The sequence below is a fragment of the Ceraceosorus guamensis genome (genome assembly GCF_003144195.1).
Source record: "Ceraceosorus guamensis strain MCA 4658 unplaced genomic scaffold IE81scaffold_133, whole genome shotgun sequence".
Taxonomy (NCBI): Eukaryota; Fungi; Basidiomycota; class Exobasidiomycetes; order Ceraceosorales; family Ceraceosoraceae; genus Ceraceosorus; species Ceraceosorus guamensis.
Window position 1 is genome coordinate 1 of NW_020290128.1, and position 21,660 is coordinate 21,660.

The 21,660-nt window shown below is 55.2% G+C and overlaps 7 protein-coding genes across 7 annotated transcripts; 3 read left to right on the plus strand and 4 right to left on the minus strand.

Annotated features, from left to right (window-relative positions):
• Positions 1-1,188: 1,188 nt before the first annotated feature.
• On the plus strand, positions 1,189-2,880 carry IE81DRAFT_326733 (Aldo/keto reductase). The gene is made up of 3 exons (XM_025514900.1): positions 1,189-2,171; positions 2,277-2,515; positions 2,619-2,880. Exons 1-3 carry the CDS (start codon positions 1,404-1,406, stop codon positions 2,683-2,685), a joined length of 1,074 nt encoding a protein of 357 aa, XP_025366393.1. The 5' UTR covers positions 1,189-1,403; the 3' UTR covers positions 2,686-2,880.
• Positions 2,871-4,899, minus strand: IE81DRAFT_326734 (hypothetical protein). The gene is made up of 2 exons (XM_025514901.1): positions 3,951-4,899; positions 2,871-3,862 (listed from the first exon to the last, which is right to left on the minus strand). Exons 1-2 carry the CDS (start codon positions 4,768-4,770, stop codon positions 3,177-3,179), a joined length of 1,506 nt encoding a protein of 501 aa, XP_025366394.1. The 5' UTR covers positions 4,771-4,899; the 3' UTR covers positions 2,871-3,176.
• An 855-nt stretch (positions 4,900-5,754) lies between these two features.
• IE81DRAFT_295164 (hypothetical protein) lies at positions 5,755-6,502 on the plus strand (the record flags this gene model as incomplete). Its single annotated transcript, XM_025512083.1, has 3 exons — positions 5,755-5,889; positions 6,113-6,258; positions 6,409-6,502. 3 exons carry the CDS (start codon positions 5,755-5,757, stop codon positions 6,500-6,502), a joined length of 375 nt encoding a protein of 124 aa, XP_025366395.1.
• Positions 6,503-6,730: 228 nt separating this feature from the next.
• On the minus strand, positions 6,731-9,938 carry IE81DRAFT_326737 (hypothetical protein). Its single transcript, XM_025514902.1, has one exon. It carries the CDS (start codon positions 9,725-9,727, stop codon positions 7,193-7,195), a length of 2,535 nt encoding a protein of 844 aa, XP_025366396.1. The 5' UTR covers positions 9,728-9,938; the 3' UTR covers positions 6,731-7,192.
• Positions 9,939-11,726: 1,788 nt separating this feature from the next.
• IE81DRAFT_41088 (hypothetical protein) lies at positions 11,727-13,223 on the minus strand. Its single transcript, XM_025517316.1, has 2 exons — positions 12,715-13,223; positions 11,727-12,562 (listed from the first exon to the last, which is right to left on the minus strand). The coding sequence occupies exons 1-2, from the start codon at positions 13,044-13,046 to the stop codon at positions 11,824-11,826; spliced, it is 1,071 nt and encodes a 356-aa protein (XP_025366397.1). The 5' UTR covers positions 13,047-13,223; the 3' UTR covers positions 11,727-11,823.
• Positions 13,224-15,495: 2,272 nt separating this feature from the next.
• IE81DRAFT_369248 (hypothetical protein) lies at positions 15,496-18,043 on the plus strand. Its single transcript, XM_025517225.1, has 5 exons — positions 15,496-15,971; positions 16,088-16,370; positions 16,462-16,743; positions 16,825-17,011; positions 17,089-18,043. The coding sequence occupies exons 1-5, from the start codon at positions 15,744-15,746 to the stop codon at positions 17,963-17,965; spliced, it is 1,857 nt and encodes a 618-aa protein (XP_025366398.1). The 5' UTR covers positions 15,496-15,743; the 3' UTR covers positions 17,966-18,043.
• IE81DRAFT_369249 (hypothetical protein) lies at positions 18,029-21,594 on the minus strand. The gene is made up of 3 exons (XM_025517226.1): positions 20,984-21,594; positions 18,347-20,904; positions 18,029-18,264 (listed from the first exon to the last, which is right to left on the minus strand). The coding sequence occupies exons 1-3, from the start codon at positions 21,258-21,260 to the stop codon at positions 18,205-18,207; spliced, it is 2,895 nt and encodes a 964-aa protein (XP_025366399.1). The 5' UTR covers positions 21,261-21,594; the 3' UTR covers positions 18,029-18,204.
• Between the last annotated feature and the right edge of the window lie 66 nt (positions 21,595-21,660).

Below are 21,660 nucleotides of genomic sequence, written 5' to 3' on the forward strand. Positions count from 1 at the left end.
AATGTACCTCGCGCTTACTTCACTCGAGTGTCGCGCTCGCTGTTAGTTTCCCCTATCACCGAGGTTTTGCAAGGTAATTGCGCGCGTCAGCCCTATCCACGCACCGCGATCGAGCGTCACGAACTCGTCTTCATTCGACGAGGTGAATTGTCAGCTGAGGTGGTCAGAGCTCGATCATCAGCTTGCAAGTCAGACATTTTCGAGACAATGACGCTCGTACGCTGCATGCCAGACAAGTTTGCTTGCGAAGTCGTCAATTAAGCTTTGCATGGCGGAGGATGGAGTGGACATCGGCGAGCTTTGCTGGAAAGTTTTGAAAGCTGTTTGAACGAATGGGCGCGTTTGACAAGCGCGCGCGCGCTTAAAGATACGGTTGGAGCTTTGCGCTCCGAATGTTTGAATATGAATCGTGGATATGTGTTCCTAAAGAGTAGAGTGACCCTAGAGCGTGCAAAGCAACACTCGTGACTCACGACTGAACTCACTTGTGACTCTTGTGCTTGATCGTGTCCGCCGGCTCTGCGTGTGATGAGGAGCGTCGAACGCGTGCTTATGGCTTTGCAGCGCAGGGATGACAGTCACGTGATGTCATCTCGATCCTCCCGCCCGCCGCGCCGCGCCGCGCCGCCGTGCGCCTGTGATGCGGTGATGATTACGCGTGATGTGACACAACAGCAGCAACAGTTTTGAGTACTGAGTGACGATGACTGCATGGTGACTACATATACCTGCTTGTCGTGACTTCGGAGTCGAGAGATTCGATCGTGAGTCGTGACTGAGTGGCTTGCTTCACTCGCCATTCGAATGCTCTTGATTTGTGACTCATGAATCCGGCTGCTCATCTATCCACTACGAGTCAGCACACACGTGATGTGATGTGATGTGATGTGACTCAACTGCTGAGCATACAGTAATCACGTGTGCGGATGCGGCTGCGATGGCGCGTGCGCGTGAGATGACACAATTGCCTGATGGGCTTGAGCAGAGTCACGAGTGGTGTGAGCTAGAAGAGTCAGCCTGAGTCATGAGCGGTGGTCATGCACGTACACGCGCTGTGCAAGTGCGTGTGCACGACGGTGTGAGCTGGTAGTGGTGGCTTGTACGGGGGGATAGTTGGTTGCGCAGGTGGGATGCAGTAAAGTAGCCTCCACTTGAAGTGGTGCGAAGCAAAGCATCCAGCATCCACGACTTGCGACTTCGGGGCGGGGATTATAAATGGAGCGCATTCCCAATTATCCCTCCATCATCTCGATGTTCGCCATCCCTCATCCTCTTCCTCAACTCAGCAACGCATACCATCCAACATTCACACTTGTCCTGAGCGTGCTCCCTTGTGCATACTCGCATCGCAACACCAACATCTTCCCCACTCGTCATCTCTACGAGCGCCAACATACCCCATCATGTCCTCTTCCATCCCAGGCGTGTCTCTCGGCGGAGATGCCAAGCACATTCGAATCGCTCAGATCGCCTTTGGGACGATGCATTTCACGTGGAAAGCCGCTCCAGAGACGTCGGGTGATATTCTGCAGGTGATCAAAGCGGCGGTAGAAGCCGCATCTCCTCACAAGCTCTTGCTCAACGGTGGAGCCTTTTACGGTCCACCCAACGACGCTTGGGCCAATCTTCGTCTCATCAAGAACTTTTTCGCAGAGTATCCGCAGCTCAGAGAAAAGGTGGTGCTGAGCATCAAGGGCGGGTTCGTCATGGAGGAATATGTAGCAAAAGGTTTTGCGGGTATCAGAACGGATGCGAAGGAGGATAATGTTCGAAGAGACCTGATCAAGATCAAGGAAGAGCTGGGAGGCGATGTGCCTGACATCTACGAGCTGGCCAGGGTGGACCCGCACGTGTCGATCGAGGATCAGATGAAGAACTTGTCCAAGCTAAAGGGAGAGGGCCTGTTCAAGTACATTGGCGTATCGGAAATGGGCGCCGATTCTCTTCGACGAGCGGCCAAGGTTGCGCCGGTCGCGTCGATCGAGGACGAGTACAGCTTGTGGGAGACGGCGGTGGAGGATAATGGCGTGCTGAAAGCTGTGGAAGAACTAGAGATTCCCTTGATAGCTTACAGTCCCACTGGAAAGGGAATGCTCAGCGGTCAGCTCAAGAGTCGAGCGGATCTTCCAGAGGGCGATATCAGACTCCATCAAGATCGCTTCAGCGAAGAGGTAAGCTTCAAAATGCCTGATCAGCGCCGATAAACTTTCCCTCCCCCCCCCACTTTTACGCTCGTTGCTCACCTCTTTCCTCTCGCTCATCTCGCCACTTTGTAGAACTTTGCGGGCAACGTAAAGCTGGGAGAAGCGCTGGCTGAATACGGATCCAAGCACAATCCTCCAGCTACAGCAGCGCAGCAATCCCTCTCTTGGCTGATCGCTCAATCGCCTCAAAAACGTCTCATTGTTCCTCTGCCCGCGACCAGCAAGTTGCAAAGGATCAAGGAGAACTTCGATAGCGCAAAGCCCGAATTCGAATTGGATGCTCAGCAGAGCAAAGAGATTCGAAAGTTGCTGTGAGTTTGCTTCGTCAAAGGGGCCCCAATGGAAAGTTCTTACCGAGCTATACGTCCCTCTTCCTTGTGCTGACCATGTCCTATCCTCCGCAATGCTCTGCAGCGCCGATATTGGAGTCAAGGGAGAACGCTACAATGCTCATATGCGAGCGACCAACCTTTGGGGCTGAACGCGCACGTTCCAAGCGGCACCAATAAGCAGCGTTTCCGTCGACGTGACCAGCCATTCGATCAGAGTCTCCTCGCTCTCGACGCGGCTCTTGTAGCATGCCGAGGTACCTGCGTCTCCTTTGATTTCTTGATTGTAAATCACTTTCTCATCATTCGACTCGTACGAATAACCATCATGATCCTCTGCCTCGTTCCTTTGAGCCCAATAGGCGCTCGTTGTGGTTCCGCATGACTTTCCAGCGCTCTGAATGCAAGACCCAGTCTTGAATGCTGATGCGATCTGTTCGCGAATCTCTTGGTAGTTTGAGACGAGGCTCCAAGTCCAAAATCTGCTCGAGCGGGAAAGTTTAGCATCGCATAGCGACGCAGACATCGTAAAAGACAATCAGTCGTATCTGGTCGACTGGCCGACTTTGCCAATATAGTGCATTTCGAAGTTTGTTCCTATTGATACAGCTCTTCCGTGTGGCCGGCTTCGTAAGAGACATCGCTATTCCTGCCCCTCGTCCTCGCTATCGCTCGCATAGTTGGCCAAACCTCCCAGTGCGCTAGCGCCGCCTGGTGCCGGTGTAGCTTGTTTGAGCTGCTCGGCTTTCCTTCCTTCACCATGGCCCACCACACTACCTTTGCCATTGGCTTGACTGCGATTCACGAGCCCTCGAAGATCTCCAAGGGTGGCAAGGTCGATGAATTTGCTCTGTTGTGCTTGTGTTGCAGCAGCTTGAAGCTGAGGCGCCGGAACGTTCTGCGCAGGCTCACCGCCCATGGATGCCCATCCCGCTTCGTTTTCCCTTAGCAGCTGTTCATACTCTTCGTCCGTCATCTCCGTCGATGGGTGTTCTTCTATTCTTGGCCTTTTGATCTGCGTACCATCCTCTTGCTGTGCCCCATCAACATCGCCTTCTGCTTCGACCGGTCCTTCGAGCCTGTGCAGCCCTCTCAGCGCATCTCTCTGCTCCTCGCTCATCTTTTCCCACATCCTCTCGCTTCCCAAAGTCTGCCTCTCTCTGTGATCCCTCTTCTGAGCTCCTGGATTGGGATCATCCGTGGCCCATCGCACGTTCAAAACCTCGTTGTGGTCCAGCGATTGGTTGGACATGGCCTCTTTTGCGAATTGAGCCGAAGATTCGAAAGTGTAGGTCACGAAGGCGCAAGAACGCGTGTGCAGCACTTTGACTGCGAGGCGAGGACATCCGTGGAAAGGAGGATGTTCGTGGAGCTCAAGCATCGAACTTGAGCACGCAAGCACAATCGCACCACTCACCCCTCTGAATCTCTCCAAACTCTCCAAAGTGCCTTCTCAGTACCATTTCCGTCCCGCTCATTCCCATCTTTCTCTCCTTTTCCCTCTTCTTTTCTCTTTGTTCCCTGGTCAAGCTCGTCGTATTCCTTCCCACATCCCTCCAATTCTGCTGAGACATGTTCGCTGCGCCACTTTGACCGCCACCTCTCGAAAACGCGTCGTTCTCCTCCACGATGCGTCCAATGTAAAGCGTTCTATTGACGCGTTCCAGCGAGCCCACGCCGCCCATGTCGTCCCTATAGTCTCCGTGCTTTTCCCTACCAAAAACATCTCGACCTTGTTCGGGCAGATCCTTGACCTCGGGTAGACGATGATAGAAATCGCACTTGTTTCCCAATGGACAATAACCCCTCGCAAAGAAGAGGCACACAAATCCTCCACCTGCCCCCTTTGTGTCTGCCCGCGTCCAACCGCTATCTCGAGCTACATCCACCCGCGTCTCGCTCTTGATCTTGTTCGACATTGTATCTTCCCGATCCCCACCGCTGTACTTGTTGTACCAGATATTGTACGTCAAGCCGCTCTGAGATGCTTTATCGTTGGCCAAACGGATCGCGTCCAGCTTGGCTTGCGTGATCTGCTGACGAGCTGGACGGGCTGCGTAACCGCTTTTGGTAGGAGTAGCAGACGATGTGAGCGATGACGACCCGTTCATGCTCGCGCTCGTGCTGGACTTCATTAGGGTCCCGCTGGAGGAGAAAGAAGCTACACCAGCAGACTGCGATCCGCCTTGCCCCTCTACATCTCCCCCGAAGGCGGCAGAGGCTTTGGCTGCGTTCATCTTGTATGCTGTCTGGGTAGGGGCACCTGTACGCTATGCTGATCAACGCGAGAGGGTGCCGAGTGTATGCGCTACGGTGTGACGAGATGTGGTGGGGAGCGAGTGCGTCCGGTGGAGTCGTGGGCCCAAAAGATGGGAGAATCGAATCAGAATTGATTCAAATTATACGCAAGCAGCACGCAGTTACGAACCAGCACGCGGCGAGCGGCTTGCGCTCATTTTGGTGCTCACGTGATGGTGCCTCGCATCGACTTTTGATTTTGCCTGCCTGAATCGTGAATCTTGAATAAGCGCGCCACTCGTGACTGACCCAAGCCACTCAAGCGGCACGGGATCAACCACGGGGCTGACCTGCGCGACCAGTCTTCGCTTACCTATCCCCATTGGCTCCTCACGACAGCGCAACGCACCACTCGACCTCCGCTTCCTCCATTCGTGATTCGTAATTCGTAATTCGTGACCCTTGACCTCTTCCCTTGGCAACTGGCCAGCTCTACGACACTGACAATCAGTTGGGTACACCCACTGACTTGTGCCTTGCTGGACATTCAGCACAGCGGTCTGCAGAGCATCAGAAGCGGTCCAATCGACGCAAGTCACACTCAAGACTCGAAAGGGAGGAAGAAGAAGATGACTATTCTCGCATCCAATCCCTCTCCGCAAACGCAAACACAACCGCAAACGCAAACGCAAACGTCCCAATCTGCCGCATCATCCATCGCACCGCAGTCAAGCGCGAGCTCAAGCCCTCGCATTGCATCCAAACCCAATTTCGAACCCAACGCGCTCGCCTCTTCCCAAGCCAATCCCTTTCTCCCCTCTCCCCATCCAGCACCTCAATCCTTCTCTCCTCGTTTTCCCCAGCCGCTGGAGTATAGTTGGTCCGAAGCTCGTCTCTCCTCTTCTCGTCCTTCTCTATCTCCTCTTCCATCTCAAAATTTCCTCTGGTCAGACGTCCACTCGCAAGCACGCGACCACGACAATATGGAGGAGGGATTGGATCAAGAGTATTACTTGAACAGGACAGGCTGTGGAGTCCCGCTCAATAGGCTTTGTGCGGTCTGCTATGCCGCACCCCCTTTGAGCTCTTTGGGAATCTTGGCGCTGGAGAGGGAGAATGTGAGTGCATTGTCAAGTCTTTGGCATCGGGCGCGGGCGTAGAGTGGCAAGAAGCTGGGATTGAAGCGCATACACGCGCTCACTGACAGCCATGCCAAGCCCTTGCCACCATCGAGCAGAGAATGGTGCATGGGATCAGAATGCATTCGTGGCGCATGCTGACGCAAACATTTCCCCCCCCCCCCCCCCTCACCCTCCTCCCCTTCTCCCAATGCCTGCCTAGCCAATCGCTCGATTTCACGCGCTTCAAATCAGCCTCACATCTGTTCCCTACCTGCTCAATCTGTGGGTTTGGCGCAGCTTTTTCGGTCTCACGTGGCTGCCCATCGTCTTTTTCTTTGCCGGATTGGGCTGGTGTTGGGTTGCCGGGTAAGTTTGTCAATTTTCACTCTCAGTTTCTAGCAGAGGGAAAACTCGAATTGTATGCGCTTGGGCTAGGGTCTGGACCAGAACGGCAGAGGGAATGAGAAAAAGAGGGTGCAAAATACTGATCCTCTCCGTCTCGCTCCTCGTCGATAGGTCTACAGCTGCCAAAGCTTCCGCAAGTCTGGCCAGAGTACCATATCTACCCTTTGTCGGTCCTCGCGTCGAAAGATGGATAGAGCGAGAATGAGGAAGCATCCATTCGATCTTGGCCAAGCGAGGCGCTGCGCTTCTTGCGATGGCTTCTTTCGTGCAAGAAGAGGCAGACATGTGACGCATACTGGCCGGAGCTGGGATCGGATGAGTAGCATGTCGAACGCGATCTGCGAGCTGGAGCGAGCGAGAGATGCAGGAACGCGCTTCTGATGTGATTGCGGCGAAGCAAGGTTTTGCAAGGTCGGCGGAGGAGCTCTGGAAAGAATTTCGCACAGATGCATCGGGTCGACTGCGCAGGCTACATGCGCTTCGCAACATGACGCTCCGACGAGTGGGGTGTGTGTGCATTTCCGAAAGGAGCTAAAAGGAGAGCCGACGCAGCAGAGCGACAGAGCTTCGCAAGGTTTCAACTTGGCGTACGCGCGCAGCACGACCCGAGCGCATCGGCGCAAATCAGGCTCGCATTGCGCAGGAACGGGAACCCTGATCAGATCTTGTGGCGGCTACGATCTCCACAATGCGGTGTAAGATGGGAAGAGATTGGAGAAGGGAATGACAAGGAACCTCGTATAGCTACACATCTTTGCAAGGAATGTATGTACAGTGAGAGGAGAGCACGGATCTGTGATTTGCGGAGCGTGGCGAGCTCTGCTACGCTCTGTACGGCACGTTCTCACCAGCACGCAAAAAAAAAAATACCAAAAGTTGAAGGGGTGCTCTGTGGTCAAGCAGATGGCGGCGGCGGCAGAGAATGGCTATGCGGACCGTCCATCTCGAAGTCCTCCCCCTCCACCTGCGCTGCTTTGCCTTTGTTCTTTCCTTGACCCTTGCCTTGGCCCTCTTTCACCTCGTTTTTGCGCATGAACAGACTGATCAACAGCGATTCGCCAATCTCCATGCCGTCGCTGGTGACGAGTTGCCAAGTCTCTTCGACCAATACGGTGCTCATCATCTCGCTGGTGGGAAAGGCGGGAAGCTTCAATCCTCGAATGGTGATGCAAGCTTCTTGACCTGGCGAAAGCGTCTTTTGAGGAATCGAGAAGCTCGCATCGTCCGTATCGCAACACAGAGCCGATCGGGTGCTTTTCCTTAGCAAGAGCAGAGTGCGTCCCCAAAGCGTGTGGGCAAGGGTGGACGAGTCTGGTCGGATGTTGTTCGTTGGACCTTTGGCGTCTATCAAGGGCCAAGAGCGAGTGGAGGAGTTTCTGATTTGCCAACTGTGCGCTATCGTCGCTCCTTCAGGCACCATGCGAGGTTTCCAAGCATCGGTGTAATTCTCGTTGGGACCCCACCTGCTGGTGGAGGTGAGAATCGTGGCCTGAAAAGGTGCTAGCCCATACGTGGACTTGCTCATGGGCCTGTGAGCAGGTCCGCAAGGCCGATTTCCTGGCGGCTCAGACTTGATATGCACAGAAGCCGTCATCTCCGCATCGACCTGCTTCGCCTCTTGCTGCGCGGTCTGCGCATAAGGCTGCACTCGGATCCGCACGATCAAAGGATCTCCGAAATTGTTGCCCGTCAGCGTATTGTCCACCAATCTCCAGCTCTCTTCGTATGTGCCTGGAAGCTCTGGAGCTCTCAAATTCCAGAGCGTAATGGTTATCACGCTGCCTGGCCAGATCGTGGCGTCCGATACCGTCCGAAGCGTATGACTGTCGGGTCGAGAAAGGGTCGGCATACTTTGACGCGCTATACGTGCTCCCTTGCTCCAGGCTGGTGACTCGTCCGGGATTTGCACCTTCCACGACTTGGCAAAGATCGCGCCCGGTTGTACCGAGCTTCCCCACGGTGTCTCTCCATCTTCTATCATTTGCGCTTGCCAAACAAGTGTTCGCCGAGGGTCTGCCTCTTGACGTGTCGGAGCGGCGCTAGGAGGAATTTCCTGCCATTCTGCAGAAGAGTCGCTGATGGAGGGCTCGACAGGATCCCGACCTGCTGGTGTGAACCTGGAAGGTGCTGCAAGCAGAGCGAGAGGATTGACTTTATTGCGTTCCATCGGATCGTTCTCTTCATTTTGCAGCAGAGCAGCAATGACTCCGTCCAGTGCTGTCCTGTCTAGAAGGTCTACCTCCTTGCACGAATCGATGGGAAGCTTGTACTTCAGCAACGGATGGTCGCGTGGATGTGGAGCGATAGGACTAGCTTCGCAATTCTCGCACAGATTGACCCCTTTGCATGCCTCGTCCGGAGTAGCGCACCTGTACCTGGCACCTATGATAGCGCCCTGACAAGCTGAGCAACTGATACCCAGATGAAAGATCGTCTTTGGATCTGCATACTCGTTGACTGACGAAGCATTGCGGTGCGTTCTGGATCCCAATTGAGTTTGCTGCTGAGGTCTCCAGACATCCTTGGCTCCCATCACCTTGACAAACGTATGGTGAGGATGATTCTCATCCACCACCATTCCAAAGCACTCATCGCAAGCGTTCCACTTTCCACCAGGACAGTCCAAGCACACCCATCTGATGGACGATCTGAGGTTCTCTCCGCACATTTCGCACGCTGCTCCGTGCGTTGCTGATGGGCCTCGCTGGCTGTTTTGAGTCGCGATGGATATGGCTGCTCCGCCAAAAACTTCGGAAGAAGTGTAGCGTCCCGCCGCTATGCCGGATTGGGTGGGCGTGGAAGCGCCAGATCTCGAGGTGTGGTTTGAGCCGTTGTCGCCAGTCGGCGTGGACGCGTCCATGCCCGACGGGGGAAGCACTGCACGAGGAGCTTGATGCTTGGTCAATAGACTGACGAGCTGATCTCGAATCTCTTCCATGCGTCTTGCGGTCGCTTCGTTGGGGGGTGGGGGCGTAGGCGAAGGATCCATCATCGAGGCAGGTTGCGCCGCGCTGCTGCTGCTGCTGCTGCTGCTGCTCTCGAGTGTGCTTCTTGCTTCTGCTGCGGCGTCCAGCGTGCGATCGCCATTCGAACCCTCGGAGGATCGCCGTGAAGCAGCAGCAGCTTGCGCCTCCTCCGCAGATGAGAGATCCATCCTCTCCACAGGTGGGATCAGCTGCACACTTTCTCCAGCCATGCTCCGTCCAGTCTCGCCGTCGCCGTCGCCGTCGCCTCCCGATTCGCTTCGCGCACCAAATTCGCTCGAATGTATGCTCCTCACATCCTCCGCAGCCTCTTCCGCCGCTCTCTTTCTGCTCATCTCTGGCTGGATACGTTCCCACGAACCTTGCGTATCCGTCGCGCTCGCGGTAGAGGTAGAGCTGCCGCCGTCCGGCGAGCTCGCTCTAGCGCGCCATTCGTGAGAAGTCATCGCTGCTATCGTGTCGAGCTCGACGTTTTGTCTCTGTACCTTGTGAGCTTGCAGGACGTGAGTGGGATTCGCTTTTGAGTGTGACAGACAAACGAGAGCGAAAGACTTGGACGTGTCGTGTCGTGGGAGCAAGCAAAAAGAGACGATTCGATTCAAAATAAGCCGCTTTGCCGACTGGAGGAAACCACATGGGCACCCGACCAAAAAGTCGATGTACTTGTAAAGCGGAGAGGGGCAACAGTCACAGCCACAGTCACAGTCAAAGTGCGCGGAGTCACCACGCAGCAGCGGCGTGCTGAGTCCATGCTGCTGAGCGTGCCATTGTGATTGCACAGCAATCCCTCTGAACCCTATCATAGCATACGAACCAACGCCCCCGCCCGATTGTGCCTGCATGCATGCCTCCAGCGCATTTTCCGCTCCAACATGGCCAAGCGAAGGAGGGAGCCAGGCAACCAGGCAGGCAGGCAAGCAGGCAGGCAAGCAGGCAGGCAGGCAAGCAGGCAGGCAGGCAGGCAGCTAGGCGAATGTGCAAAACCCTTCATTCACATTGCCACCTTGAGGGCGCCGGCCACACCATACCCGCACGCACACACGTCGCAATCACGAACAGCACTTGACTCAAATCGCGAACTCGTGACACAGACTTCCATCACTGTGACTCACGACTCCCAATAAAGTGCGACAACGGCAAGCGCTGAGCGAGCCCAGCAGCAGCAGGCAGCCATCGTGATTGCAACCATAATTAACCTCGTGCAGCTCAGCAGCAAGTGCGAGTAAATAGCATTTCCGCTGAAAAGCCAAGCTAGCCCGTTGCCGTGCACACAAGCAAAGGCAAAGGTGAATTTAGCGGGGACGGATGGATGGACGCCACCGCACCGCACCGCACCGCATGGTCCATCATCCCATTCGGTCCGATGTGGACGGTAGGGTAGGGTAGGGTACAGGAAGCGGTGTCGCGCAGCAACCCTTGCGTGCGTGCGTGCGTGCGTGCGTGCGTGCGTGGCCATGCATTCGACGCTAAAACTCACGAAGCCCCGCGGACGTGGTCGCCGTCATTTCGTTCATGCGGCCGTCCAAGCTGTCCGCTGAGCACGCGTGTGCGTGTGCGTGTGCGTGTGCGTGTGCGTGTGCGTGTGCGTGTGCGTAACGACTGCCATGCAGCTAGCTTACAGCTGGTAAACTCGTGGAACTCGATTCTCGACTGGATCGGATGACTCGACGCGCAGAGGCCATGCGTGCATGCACTTGTACGATTCCCCATCCTTCCGCGGCCAACTAACTCACCAGTTGAGTCACAATCGCGAATTCGCAAAAAGCTATAGTCACAGTCCGTGATTTTTTGAACCTTGCAAAATCGACTCCGAGTCAGTCGCGAGTCTCGAGTTACGAAGTCCGCTCGGAGCGCAAAAGGGGAGGGAAGGGGGAGGTGCCACACTCACCAACCTTTTTGCCAATCAGTGCAAAAGGTGTTCATTTGTGGAGAGAGAGAGAGCAGACCGGTGGACTGCTCTTTCCGTTCAGCCAGCGTCTTGCGCTTGCGCATCAATGAAATCAAGCGCTAAAGCGAGCCGTCTGTGCGTGCTCAAGTGTCACAGTCCAACCAGTAGAGGGTTTCTCGTGCGGGCCATGCGACTCGCTAGGGTCGCCTGAAAGGAGCTGCAGGAAGCGAGTCTGATTGGTATTTGTATTCGAAAGGACACTCATACGCGCGAGATGGAGAGATCGTTCAAACGGCGGGGAAAGAGAAAGAGGGCTTGAGAGGAACGGCAAGGGGGGCACGTTTGAATGTCTGGCGGTATACACTGATCTGGTCAGACCATCTTGCAGGTAAAAATAAAGGAATCGTTGAGTCGAATCTGCACAGAACCCAATGCAGCCAGCATTCTCCTTCTTCACCATTCAATCGAGCCGAGATGCAGGTAATTGGTTCGTGCTGAGATGGAATGTCGAAGCTTGCAGTAAGCTGGCGACGATGCCAAGGAGTCGATGATGCGGCGCAGAAACGCTTCCCAGTGGACGAGGCGTGCGCGAAGAGAGGCGCAGAGGAAACTTTGTTTGCCTACCTACCCGCCTGCCTCGCTCACGCTCGCCGCTCATTGCGCCTTCTTCGATTCGCTCTTGACCACATCATGCAGCGGATCGTCTTCCGACTTGGGTTGCCTGTAGGATCCGCCCAACCTGTCGCAACCGGTAAAGTATTGTCCGTAGTTGACGTTAAAATAGAGGTGATGAAGCGTATGGTGAGAAGGTCCGTTGATGATCTTTTCCAGCGGAGAATTGACAATCATGTCGGAATCGTGAATGAGGATGCTCCAACAATTCACAAAGACGAATAGGCCAATGTAGATGTATCGGTGCAGAGGGAACAAAAAGACGAAAATGTGGTAGGGTAATGATTGCGCATATCCGTCCAGTGGGTGGAAAGCGTGGGAGGCAAAGGGTGTTGGAACCAACCACTTGTGGTGAGGCTTGTGGATGTGCTTGTAGAGGCGCGGATGATGCTCCAATCTGTGCACCCAATAGATGCAGGCATCCGTGAAAACCAGGAAGAAAGGCACGCTAAAGATGGCGTAGGCGATGCCGTAATCGCTGATGTTTTCGTAGAGCATAGAGTGACCTCGCACTTCCGCGACGAACCATGGCAGGGTGAGAATGTCCAGCGGCAAGAACGCTCTCAGGGATGATTCGATCTCCAGCCGCACTTGGTTCTTTAGGAATCGCGGGTGCTTCTTCATGTCGTGGTTGAAGAAAAAGTAGTAGGAGAGACCGGCAAAGCTAAAGTACAGCAGCATGATGCCGACCAGAGTGATGGCGTAGAGCGAGATGCATTGTCTAGATTGTTGCAGCGAGAGAAAGATGATGTGCGGTGAGCAGCTGAAATTCGACGCGGACACTTACCCACCATCTGCCCCTTTCGTCCCGCTTGCTCAAGCTCAAGAAGAAGCCTGATGCCAGGATCACGAAAAAATTGCGCATAGACTCACCTCAAGAAGTGATCTCTGCCCCATCTGCTCGAGTTGACCAATTCTTCTAATCCTTGCGCAGCAGCCTGTTGAGCTGCCAAGCCAGCCTGCTGTGCCGCTCTGGCTGTGGCGTCCCGAGCACCGCTGCCCGCACTCGACCTGCTGGTCCAGTTGAGGACACCATGAGTCAAGTTCTGAATAGCGCTGGGTGTAGCTCGTGCGGCTGCTGCTAGAGACTCGGCAGATTTGGCCGCCTGACCTGCTCGAGCAAGACGAGCTGGAATGGAAGGTAGAGCCCAAGCCCAGGCTCTGTCCAGTACCCATTCGTCGGCGTAGTGCAAAACGACGTCCATGACGGTCGAGATCGAGGTGCTTGCAGTCTTGTTGGGGTGGTGTCAAGCGCGATGCGTTGTTCTATGCCGAGAGTCGCTCGCGAGAACAAGGGAAGCTTGCCACTGATGCGCGTGTGAAGGTGGTGCTACGAGAAGCGGACCGACAACGAGGGCCCACACGTCGTGATGCTGGTGATGAGTCTAGCGGTATACCGAGCAGCGACGGCCTTCTGATCTTGTATGCGCCGTTGACCTTGTACAAGTAACTTGATTTTCTTTAGGCTTTGATCTCAGGCGAGGCGTGCTGTTCACTGAATGGTCCACTTGAAATATCGCGCCTAGGAAGAAGATATTCCGCGGTCCGTGGATAGTCTGCTCAGGCGTTGCGTGGCGTATTGCTGAAGAGCAGAAATGTCACTTGAGAAAGATGGAGACGCGCGGGCTGGTAGAAGCGCTGCAGTGGATGCGGTATAGAGAGTGAGAGAGAGAGAGACAGCAGGGAAAGGGAAATGGGGGGTGAGACGGGGGTCGCAAGGCAAGCAAGATCCAGCCATAGCGAGCGAGACGAGGCCGATTGACGTTGCTGTTCAAAAGTGGTCCAAGAATAAGCGCATCTGCATGGGCTGCTGCTGCTGGAAGCCGAAGATTCCGCGGTGAACGCCGCGCGTGCGTGCGCCGCGGCGTGCCTTGTTGATGTGCATTGTATACGCGCGTACGTGCTCCATAAGCTCAAAAACACAAGACTTTGACTGCTCCAGCGCTTCCCTGCGGAAAAGCTGGCTGCAGCGCTCTCGCGCGCGGCGCGCGCCAGGAAGAACTCAAATATCATGCGAAATAATCAGCTCACGCGCGGCCGTGGTCAAGCGCGCGCGCGCGAGGATTATAGCATGCATGCGTGCAGTCGCAGGCTCGCTCGTGATGACAGGCCCTTTGCTGCTGCTGCTATAGACTTCTGATGTGCGTGTATATACATATATATATACATATACAGCTGCATGGCGATTTGCATGCTGCATGTGCGTGCCAAAAATCAGCCCATCCTGCTCGCTTGATTGTGCGTGACGCGCGTGACGAGCGGCGCGTACCGTAGCGTACACTAAAAATCTCGAATGCAGCAGCTGATGTGCGGCATGAGTTGCTATTACTGTATATCCGACCGACCTATACTGGGTCCTGCGCGGGGCGCGTTTCTCATTGAATCTTGAAACTTTGACTTTGAATCTTGCTGCATGCTCCCAGTTCCCGTCTGCGATATACAATGTGAATGATAGACAAGGATAAGGCACGCTCAAGCTCTTGATTCTGCTATATAGCCAGGGGTATTGCCCCTCTGCCTCCCTGCCCTCGAAGTTCAACGGTCGTGCCGCTAATGGAACTGTGAAGCATCGAGCAAGGATTCTTGATTCAAATCGCTCCGCAAGTCGATGCAGAGGCTGCAGGAGATGCCGGATCTCTATGCAAATCAAGAATGCCGTCCAAAAATCAAGGTCCGAAACTCTAGTCACGTGTAGCTTCCTTTGGCTTGTCCATGAAATCAAGATCGTCCGCCAGAGCAGCAACGATACGTCTGCCGACTGCGGGGTGGACGTGCGACGAAGGCAAGCTTTGCTGCTGGCGTTTGCTCGAGTCACAGTCGTGGCCGGGTGATGTGGGACGATGTCTGGGTCACGATAGATGGATCATGCGAGTCAATCGAAATATTGGCCACACTGATTGAGTCACACCAGCTACGGAGGGATGTTCAAATCAGTCATGCAGAAGAGGTCTAGCTTGAGTGAGGGTGAGCGTGCGCTTGTGCTCGTGGGCCATATCTGATCTGCATCAACGAAAATGCATGACTTGCCGGCTGCACGGCTTGATTCGGGCATCAGCGCACTGTCGCCTCCATATTCACTACTCAACTGCACGGAGCGCAGAAGTCACCGTCGAATTCATTGCTGCAGAAGTCGTGATCAAGGATACTCGGTAAGAAATGTGATAGGTACAAGATATTGTTAATACAAATCATCATGCCGGACCGGACATGCCAAAGAAGCGAGGACTCGATTCGAGCTTCGCTTGCACGAGAGCAGTGTGAGTGGCCCAAGTGTGCTTGCATCTTGCCAGTATCCTCTCCTTCTGTTTGTGCTTGTGCAGTCAAAGAGTGTGGGCATGGGGACATCAGATCAGATGACCAGTCTGATGAGTGTGTGTCCGCTTGACTGACTGCCTGCCGATTCGTGCGCGCTGCTGAGGCCGCTGATTATCAGCATACATGCATGCAGCAGCAGCCTGTTGCGAACAAGCGACCGAGATCAAGCCCCCCAAAGTCGCTATTCACAATTATAAGACTCACGATAAGACTCACGACTGTGCGCGGAAAATCTCCACGGGGACCTGGCTGCGCGCGCCCACGCGTGTCACGCGACTTTTTACACGCGCGGGCATGAGACCCGTCTGTCGTACGAGAGGGATAGACAATGGCCAGTGAGATCACGTGTGTGATCCTCTCGCACCTTTTGCTGCCGCGGCTTCACTTCACCGACCGACTTGTGACTTTGTTAGGTGTTGTGATGTGTTCCCCCATCTGTATGCGGTCAAGAGCAGATTCGCCCATCCACGCTTGTCGATCATCATTTCCCTCAAAAGCATCGCGTAGGACCACCCTCACTCTGAAAGCTTCGGATCGACCAGCAACGCGGAACACGCACCTTGCTCAAAGGCAGCGGGCCTCTCAAAATGTACAGCGCCGAATCAACGCACAAACGTCGAAGAAGCGCACTCCGAGCGGACGAAAAGAGGAATCCCGTATCCGTGCTGGCTCACGCTTCTTCCCGGCGCATCCTATCCACATTTCACGACGATGCATGTAGAGAAGCCTGTGCGACTGAGCAAGGAAAGGGCAAAGGGAGGGCCTTGGATGAGCTGCAAAAGAGGGTGACGGGACAGTTGGTGGGCGCTCACTGCGTAAGTAGTCGACGCGGCGGCGGTGGCAGCTCATGTGCCTTATCCCCGTGATACGTGACATCATCTGAGATCTTTTCCGCTTCCATACCACATCCATCTTGCCCACGCCAACACAGCTCCAGATCATCATGCCGACCGCGAGCTCGTTGCCGTCCAGCGTGCATGCTCAGCATGCCTCATCCAGCAAAGCACCTACCGCACTCGCATCCAACCTCGATGCCCCCCTCACTCCATCGCTGGCAAACTTGAGCGGCAGTCCGGCGCTGATCCTTTTGCGCATCTCGGATCTCTTGACGAATGGCGTCCTACTACAAATGGCCAAGAGGCCAGAGGATGAGTTGACTCTGATCGCTAGCACCGCTAGCTCGAGCGATGGGGATACGTGGACCCTGGTGGACGGTGCGTCTGTCACATTCTCTACGTGATTGGTTGAAGCTCTTGTCGAACCTACTTTCCGCTTACTCTTTCCTTATTGCGACACACTTCCCAGGCACATTGCACCTTTCGGTCCAAAGAAGCACCTACCTCTCACTAGGTTTGGTGGGCAGACCAAGCTCTTTCTGTCGAACCTCGTCAGGCCGCTATTCGGATCGACGCTCAGGCTCAGTGGAAAGATTTCGCATCGACATTGACATTAGAGCCAAATCTTTCGCCCCTGCAAAAAAGGGCTTCGAAAGGGTCAAGAGAGCGCTACAATGGTGGGATTCGCACAGGAACAGCGACATGGATGCCTCGTGGGAAGTGGTGGGTTGTTGGAATGGCCAGCAGAGCTGTGAGTCATTCTGGGCGAACGCATGATTTGTAGAGCAGTGAGCTTATCCTCCTCTCTGCTGGGTGTGTGCGGTCATATCAGTTCCCCTGCCCATCGCATTGGACCTCTCGACACGACCTCTTGTCAAGGAGATGGAAGACGTTTGGGTACCCAACTTGTCATACTTTTACCAGTCATCTCTCGATGATGCATCGTGCTTGGATCAATGGGATCAGACATGGCAGCACATATCCGAGTGGAGCGCGCTTGTCAGCTTGGGAGTGGAATGGTGAGCAGTATGCGAGCAGACTCGAGGTGAAATAATGCCGACTCAGACAATAGCGTGTTGCCTCTGCCCCGGCGCAGCATACGTACCTACGCACGCCCCAGCCATACCTGCAGGCTGCCCACGGAGGAGTGGGAGCAACTCAGTGCCTATGCGCATGGGGTGAAGATTATCACTTACGAGGGTCCCCTTTGCCCTAGTCAAGTGCAGAGCATTTTCTGCTCCCTGCAGAAAGATGTGGATGCCCAGGGACTCGAGGCAACGCAAAGCAGAAAGGCGGCAGGGCCGAAAGAGAGAAATCAGCAACGGGAGGGCGAAAAGGACGTCGAAAGGTGTGATGCAGAAATGCCCTGGGCCTTTGTTAGCTGCACCGCTTGGCAAGGGAGCTGCGTCGCTTGGCGATCGAAGGAGAGCAAGACTGACCGAGCTGAGTCGGGCGTGACTCGTCGGAGAAGAGTCGTGCGGGAACGCGACGAGGCGGAAGATGAAGCCTCGGAAATCGACGACAACCCGAGCGATTTGGTTGGGTATGGCACCGAGCAAGACGCCATGTCCGTAGACTCCTCGAGCTCGGCCGCAGAGGCCGACGATGCGCATCGTGCGACTTTGGACGCGTCGGAAGCTGTATCCGCAGCAGCGGGCGCGACAGGCGCAAAGAAGCGCAAGAAGACGTGGCAAGGGAGTGGAAAAGCGGCTCGACGAGCTCGATCGAAGAGGGTGCAGAGGAGGGGCCATCGAAGGGCTGGGGAGAATGAGCACGCTGATGAAGTTGCTGGAGGCGGCGGTCCTGCTGGTTGGTCCGTCCTGCTCTTCCCTTCCTACAGCCCTGACGAGGCAACAACCTCTGGGTTTAGCGCGGACGAAAATTGCGGTGCCAAGGATGAATGTCACCTCTGGAGGAGACCAAAGTGCAGGTGGATGGCCTCCGAGAATGTAGGTATCGACACGCGCAATTGAAATGGATAGATGTACTCCTGCTTGCATAGTTTGCCACAGCTCCACTGTGCTCGCAAGTCGGGTGCCGAAATGAAAGGTGATGCATTCACAGAAGGAGCCTCCGAAACAAAAGTACAGCGTGGTCGTCAGGTCCAAGCACATAAGAAAGGTGGGGGGGTATGAACGGTGAACATGCGAGTCGGTGAACAAAGAGAACTCAAAGTAGGTGAGGTTCGTAGAAAATCTGCAAGGATCAAAAATCAGAAAAAGCCCCACTTGGACGAGGAATTGCGCTGAGGGGCCTGTTTTTCCTGGTAGACCTGTTGAGGGTGTATTACGGATTGTTACATGAGCGTGATATTCGCAAAGATCGTGCAAAGGTGCCGTGGCGGCGCGACATACCTTGACAAGAGCATCCAACTTCTCCATGACCATTTCCAATTTTTCCTTTCTCTCTTGCAGATCGAGATGCTTCCTCACGTCTGGGTTTTCCCTCGCAAATCTGGAAATCTCTTCTTTGCCTAGATCGTAGATCAAGTGGCTATCGATCTCTCGGGGAAATTGGTAGAAGAATTCTGCGAGAAGCTCGATGTTGATGAACATGACCGAGGTGTACGCTAGCTTGTCGGCTACGACGCTGAGGAAGGCTTCTGGGCAAAAAGCTTTGGCTTCAGGTCCTCCCGTCTTGCACCTCTTGGCCCGCAGCGCTGCAGCTCGCATCTTGAGTATTGCGCTCCTGTCCGCCAAGAAGGTCGACTCTCTCGCCTTGGCAAGCAGTGCGGAATTGTAGTGAGGTTGTGTAGGATCGGACTCTTCCAACAGCGCGTCGGACGTCGCTGGATCTGCAGCATCCGCAGCACCTTCACGAGCCCTCAATCTGGCCAACGCAGCTTTGCGACTCCTCTCCTCGACAGACTTGACATGCGCTTCGGCTTCCCTCAGACGTTTGGAGCCCACAGCCTTTTGGATCCTCTTGAGCGCCTCATCGCACATCCTGAGCTCCTTGTCGAGCAGATCGATGCTTCTTCGACGACCATCCTCCCACTCCACCTGCTCTACCTCCACCTCGTACTTGTATGGTTTGACGCAATTCTCCACCTGATCCGCAGTGATGCCGAACCTCTCTCGCAGGATGGCACTCGCAAAGCCGGCAATGCGCTCAGCAGCGTCGGGATGGTGATTGAAGGGCTCCGCAGATGCGAGACCGTCGATGTGCGCTCTGACGGCATCAGCAACGAGCTGCGTGCTGAGTCGTCCGATGCCTGATTTCGTGAGGGCGCTGGTGCTAGCGTCCAATTTGTACTGCCAATATCTGTCCAGGTCTTGCGCCGTCAACTTCTTATTGTCCGCCAGCTGCGAGAGTTCGGAAGCGCGCGCATCCGTCCAGTACATTTGAGCCAAGATATCCATGACCTTGTCGTCGAAGGCTGTCCGTAAAAGACTGCGAACCTCGGGCTTGCCGAAACCTGCCGCCAAGTCTTTGAAGCGCGCCTTGAGCGCATCCATCGTCTCTGCCACGTACGATTCTGCGCTGATCGATCGATCATTGTATTGTACTTTGAATTGATACGCAGCTTCTTCAAGCTCAATCTGTACCGCATTGGCGATGCCGTGCAAGGATGAGCCCATGCTCTCTTCAAGGACAGCCATGAGCCTTCGCCGCAAAGTCTCGGTTCCCGTTAGGGGCGCCTGTCCGGCATTGCGTCCGCGCACATTCGCGGCCAGGTAGTGCTCCGCATGCTGCGAGAAGTAGTCATTCTCTCCTTGCAAGACGCTTCTAGTAACGTTGCCCTCTCCGCTGACTCCATCGTGTCCCCTCGATGTTCTGAAAGCGCTTGTCATGCCCTTGCAGACGACACCGACGTACCCTAGCGCGAGCGGATACTTGTTGTTGCGTAGGATGGCGGCGCCTTCTTCAGGAGGAACGAGGTCCAGCTTGGTAACGACACCAATCGTTCGCAGACCAAGTGGGTCCACTTTGCGACTAGCGCGCAGGGCAGGGCTATTGGCCAAGTCGACGTCAGCAGCGCAAACGGCGAGGATGATGTTGGGCTCCCGAATGTACTTTTCGCATAGCGTCGAGATCTTTTCTCGCAGCTCTTCCGGCTGATCCATCCCTGCAATTTGCACGTATCCCGGCAAGTCGATCATTGTGAGGTCAGGAACGTGCGGCGAGTGGATTCGCAGCTCAATCGGCTCGTCCGAGACGCACTGCGCCGCAGGCACTGCCATGTTGAGGTCGAAGAGCGTCTTCTGGACTGCTCTGAAGTCGGTGATGCGGCCGAGACCCAGCCCTGGAAACTCTCCGTACTCGACCGGCGTACCTCTGCTTGCGCGGGTTGGCTCTGTGCGGACAAGAGTGAGCTCGATAGGCCTGCGCGTGACCATGTTGGATCCCTTGGGAAGGAACTCATGACCGACAATAGCTTCCAGCACCGACGATTTGCCGCTCGATTGGGAGCCGATGACCACCATTGATGGCAGGGTCAAGGTGTCATCGGCATGGTCGACGGATTTGAGTATGTTCCTGACCTCAATGAGCTTGCGAGTGAGTTGTTGCAACTCTGCGGTGGTGCTGTTAGCCTGCGGTCCATTGCCCTCCTGCTCCGACTCCTTCTCGTCGTCGGCCGCCTTGCCAAGGAGAGTCGCAGCTAAAGCTGCAGCAGCACCTGCCGGGCCTCCGTTGTTCGGCTCCTCATCTCCCTCGCTTGGCTGACGATCTCCGCCGCCACCACCGCTGTTCGCCTCCGCGGCCTCCTGCCTAGCTCTCTGCTTAGCTTCGACGCTAGCCCACCACTCTTTGAAACCTTCTCCAAGTTCCGAGGCACCCTTGCTGAGGTCAGCCAGGCCCCCATTGACAGCCGAGGCTGCGTCCGAGCCGTATATTCCTAGCGTCTCTGCCAAGTCGCCTGCCTTGGTAGTGGCAGAATCGAGCACGCCGCCCATGAAGCCACGAAATTCTGACGGACGTTGAGCAGCAGAAGGGTAAGCTTTGCATTGGTCATGACAGCTCTGTGACAATCCCACAAATTCACTCACCGTCTACCTTGTAGTTAGCATACGCCAACGCCCCTCCAGCGGCACCAAAGGCGTAAGCGGGCACCCTAAATGCTCGCAACGCGGCTCGAGGCACTGAGCTGAAGCTAATGGCGCGCACATGAATGCCTCTCGCCAGCGCAGCATTTTCGAGCGGTAGGAAAGCTCTGTTGAGCCGTGCTTGCGGTCGAAAAAGGGAGTTGTTCCGCGGACTTGCTAATCTGTTTGCGACCACATTGCGCTGAGCGCTTAAGCGCGACAGGCGAGCCAAGGCGGACATTCTTGCAGCAGCACCAGGTCGGCAGCCAGACGGTAACTCTTTCCTTGTGCTGAGCTTGAACGAGTGAAGTTGGGCTTTGTGTTGACGAAGGAGGGGCGACGAGCGTGTGGTCACTTCGCTGGTACCAGGTGACTGATCATAGCCAGGCAAAGCGGTCTGCCGGCGCTATGTGCAAGGACTCAGCACAGGTATATCGCCCATGCGATCGTCTTCTCGACCTCTTGAGTGCCGAAAAGATGCGGCGTTGCGATGTTTCAGGACGTTAGGACGTTCGAAAGGTGAGCTGCACCAAGGATGATGGCTTAAGATGGCAAGCGAGCGTGTGTGAGAGAGAAAGAGAGAGAGAGATAGAGATGGAGAGACGCTTATAGAGGCACACAGAAACGTTGATCCGCGCGCG

What these genes read in the sequence shown, in the direction of transcription:
- IE81DRAFT_326734 (XM_025514901.1), bottom strand. Translation starts at nt 4,770, where the DNA reads ATGAACGCAGCCAAAGCCTCTGCCGCCTTCGGGGGAGATGTAGAGGGG. An exon ending in GTTTGGAGAGATTCAGAGGG is followed by an intron (nt 3,863 to 3,950) that starts GTGAGTGGTGCG and finishes CTCGCCTCGCAG; the next exon opens with TCAAAGTGCTGCACACGCGT.
- IE81DRAFT_326733 (XM_025514900.1), top strand. Translation starts at nt 1,404, where the DNA reads ATGTCCTCTTCCATCCCAGGCGTGTCTCTCGGCGGAGATGCCAAGCAC. An exon ending in AAGATCGCTTCAGCGAAGAG is followed by an intron (nt 2,172 to 2,276) that starts GTAAGCTTCAAA and finishes GCCACTTTGTAG; the next exon opens with AACTTTGCGGGCAACGTAAA. An exon ending in AAAGAGATTCGAAAGTTGCT is followed by an intron (nt 2,516 to 2,618) that starts GTGAGTTTGCTT and finishes AATGCTCTGCAG; the next exon opens with CGCCGATATTGGAGTCAAGG.
- IE81DRAFT_369249 (XM_025517226.1), bottom strand. Translation starts at nt 21,260, where the DNA reads ATGTCCGCCTTGGCTCGCCTGTCGCGCTTAAGCGCTCAGCGCAATGTG. An exon ending in TGCTAACTACAAGGTAGACG is followed by an intron (nt 20,905 to 20,983) that starts GTGAGTGAATTT and finishes AACGTCCGTCAG; the next exon opens with AATTTCGTGGCTTCATGGGC. An exon ending in AGTTGGATGCTCTTGTCAAG is followed by an intron (nt 18,265 to 18,346) that starts GTATGTCGCGCC and finishes CACCCTCAACAG; the next exon opens with GTCTACCAGGAAAAACAGGC.
- IE81DRAFT_41088 (XM_025517316.1), bottom strand. Translation starts at nt 13,046, where the DNA reads ATGGACGTCGTTTTGCACTACGCCGACGAATGGGTACTGGACAGAGCC. An exon ending in GGCAGAGATCACTTCTTGAG is followed by an intron (nt 12,563 to 12,714) that starts GTGAGTCTATGC and finishes GCAACAATCTAG; the next exon opens with ACAATGCATCTCGCTCTACG.
- IE81DRAFT_326737 (XM_025514902.1), bottom strand. Translation starts at nt 9,727, where the DNA reads ATGACTTCTCACGAATGGCGCGCTAGAGCGAGCTCGCCGGACGGCGGC.
- IE81DRAFT_369248 (XM_025517225.1), top strand. Translation starts at nt 15,744, where the DNA reads ATGTACAGCGCCGAATCAACGCACAAACGTCGAAGAAGCGCACTCCGA. An exon ending in TTGGAATGGCCAGCAGAGCT is followed by an intron (nt 16,744 to 16,824) that starts GTGAGTCATTCT and finishes CGGTCATATCAG; the next exon opens with TTCCCCTGCCCATCGCATTG. An exon ending in GTCAGCTTGGGAGTGGAATG is followed by an intron (nt 17,012 to 17,088) that starts GTGAGCAGTATG and finishes GCCCCGGCGCAG; the next exon opens with CATACGTACCTACGCACGCC.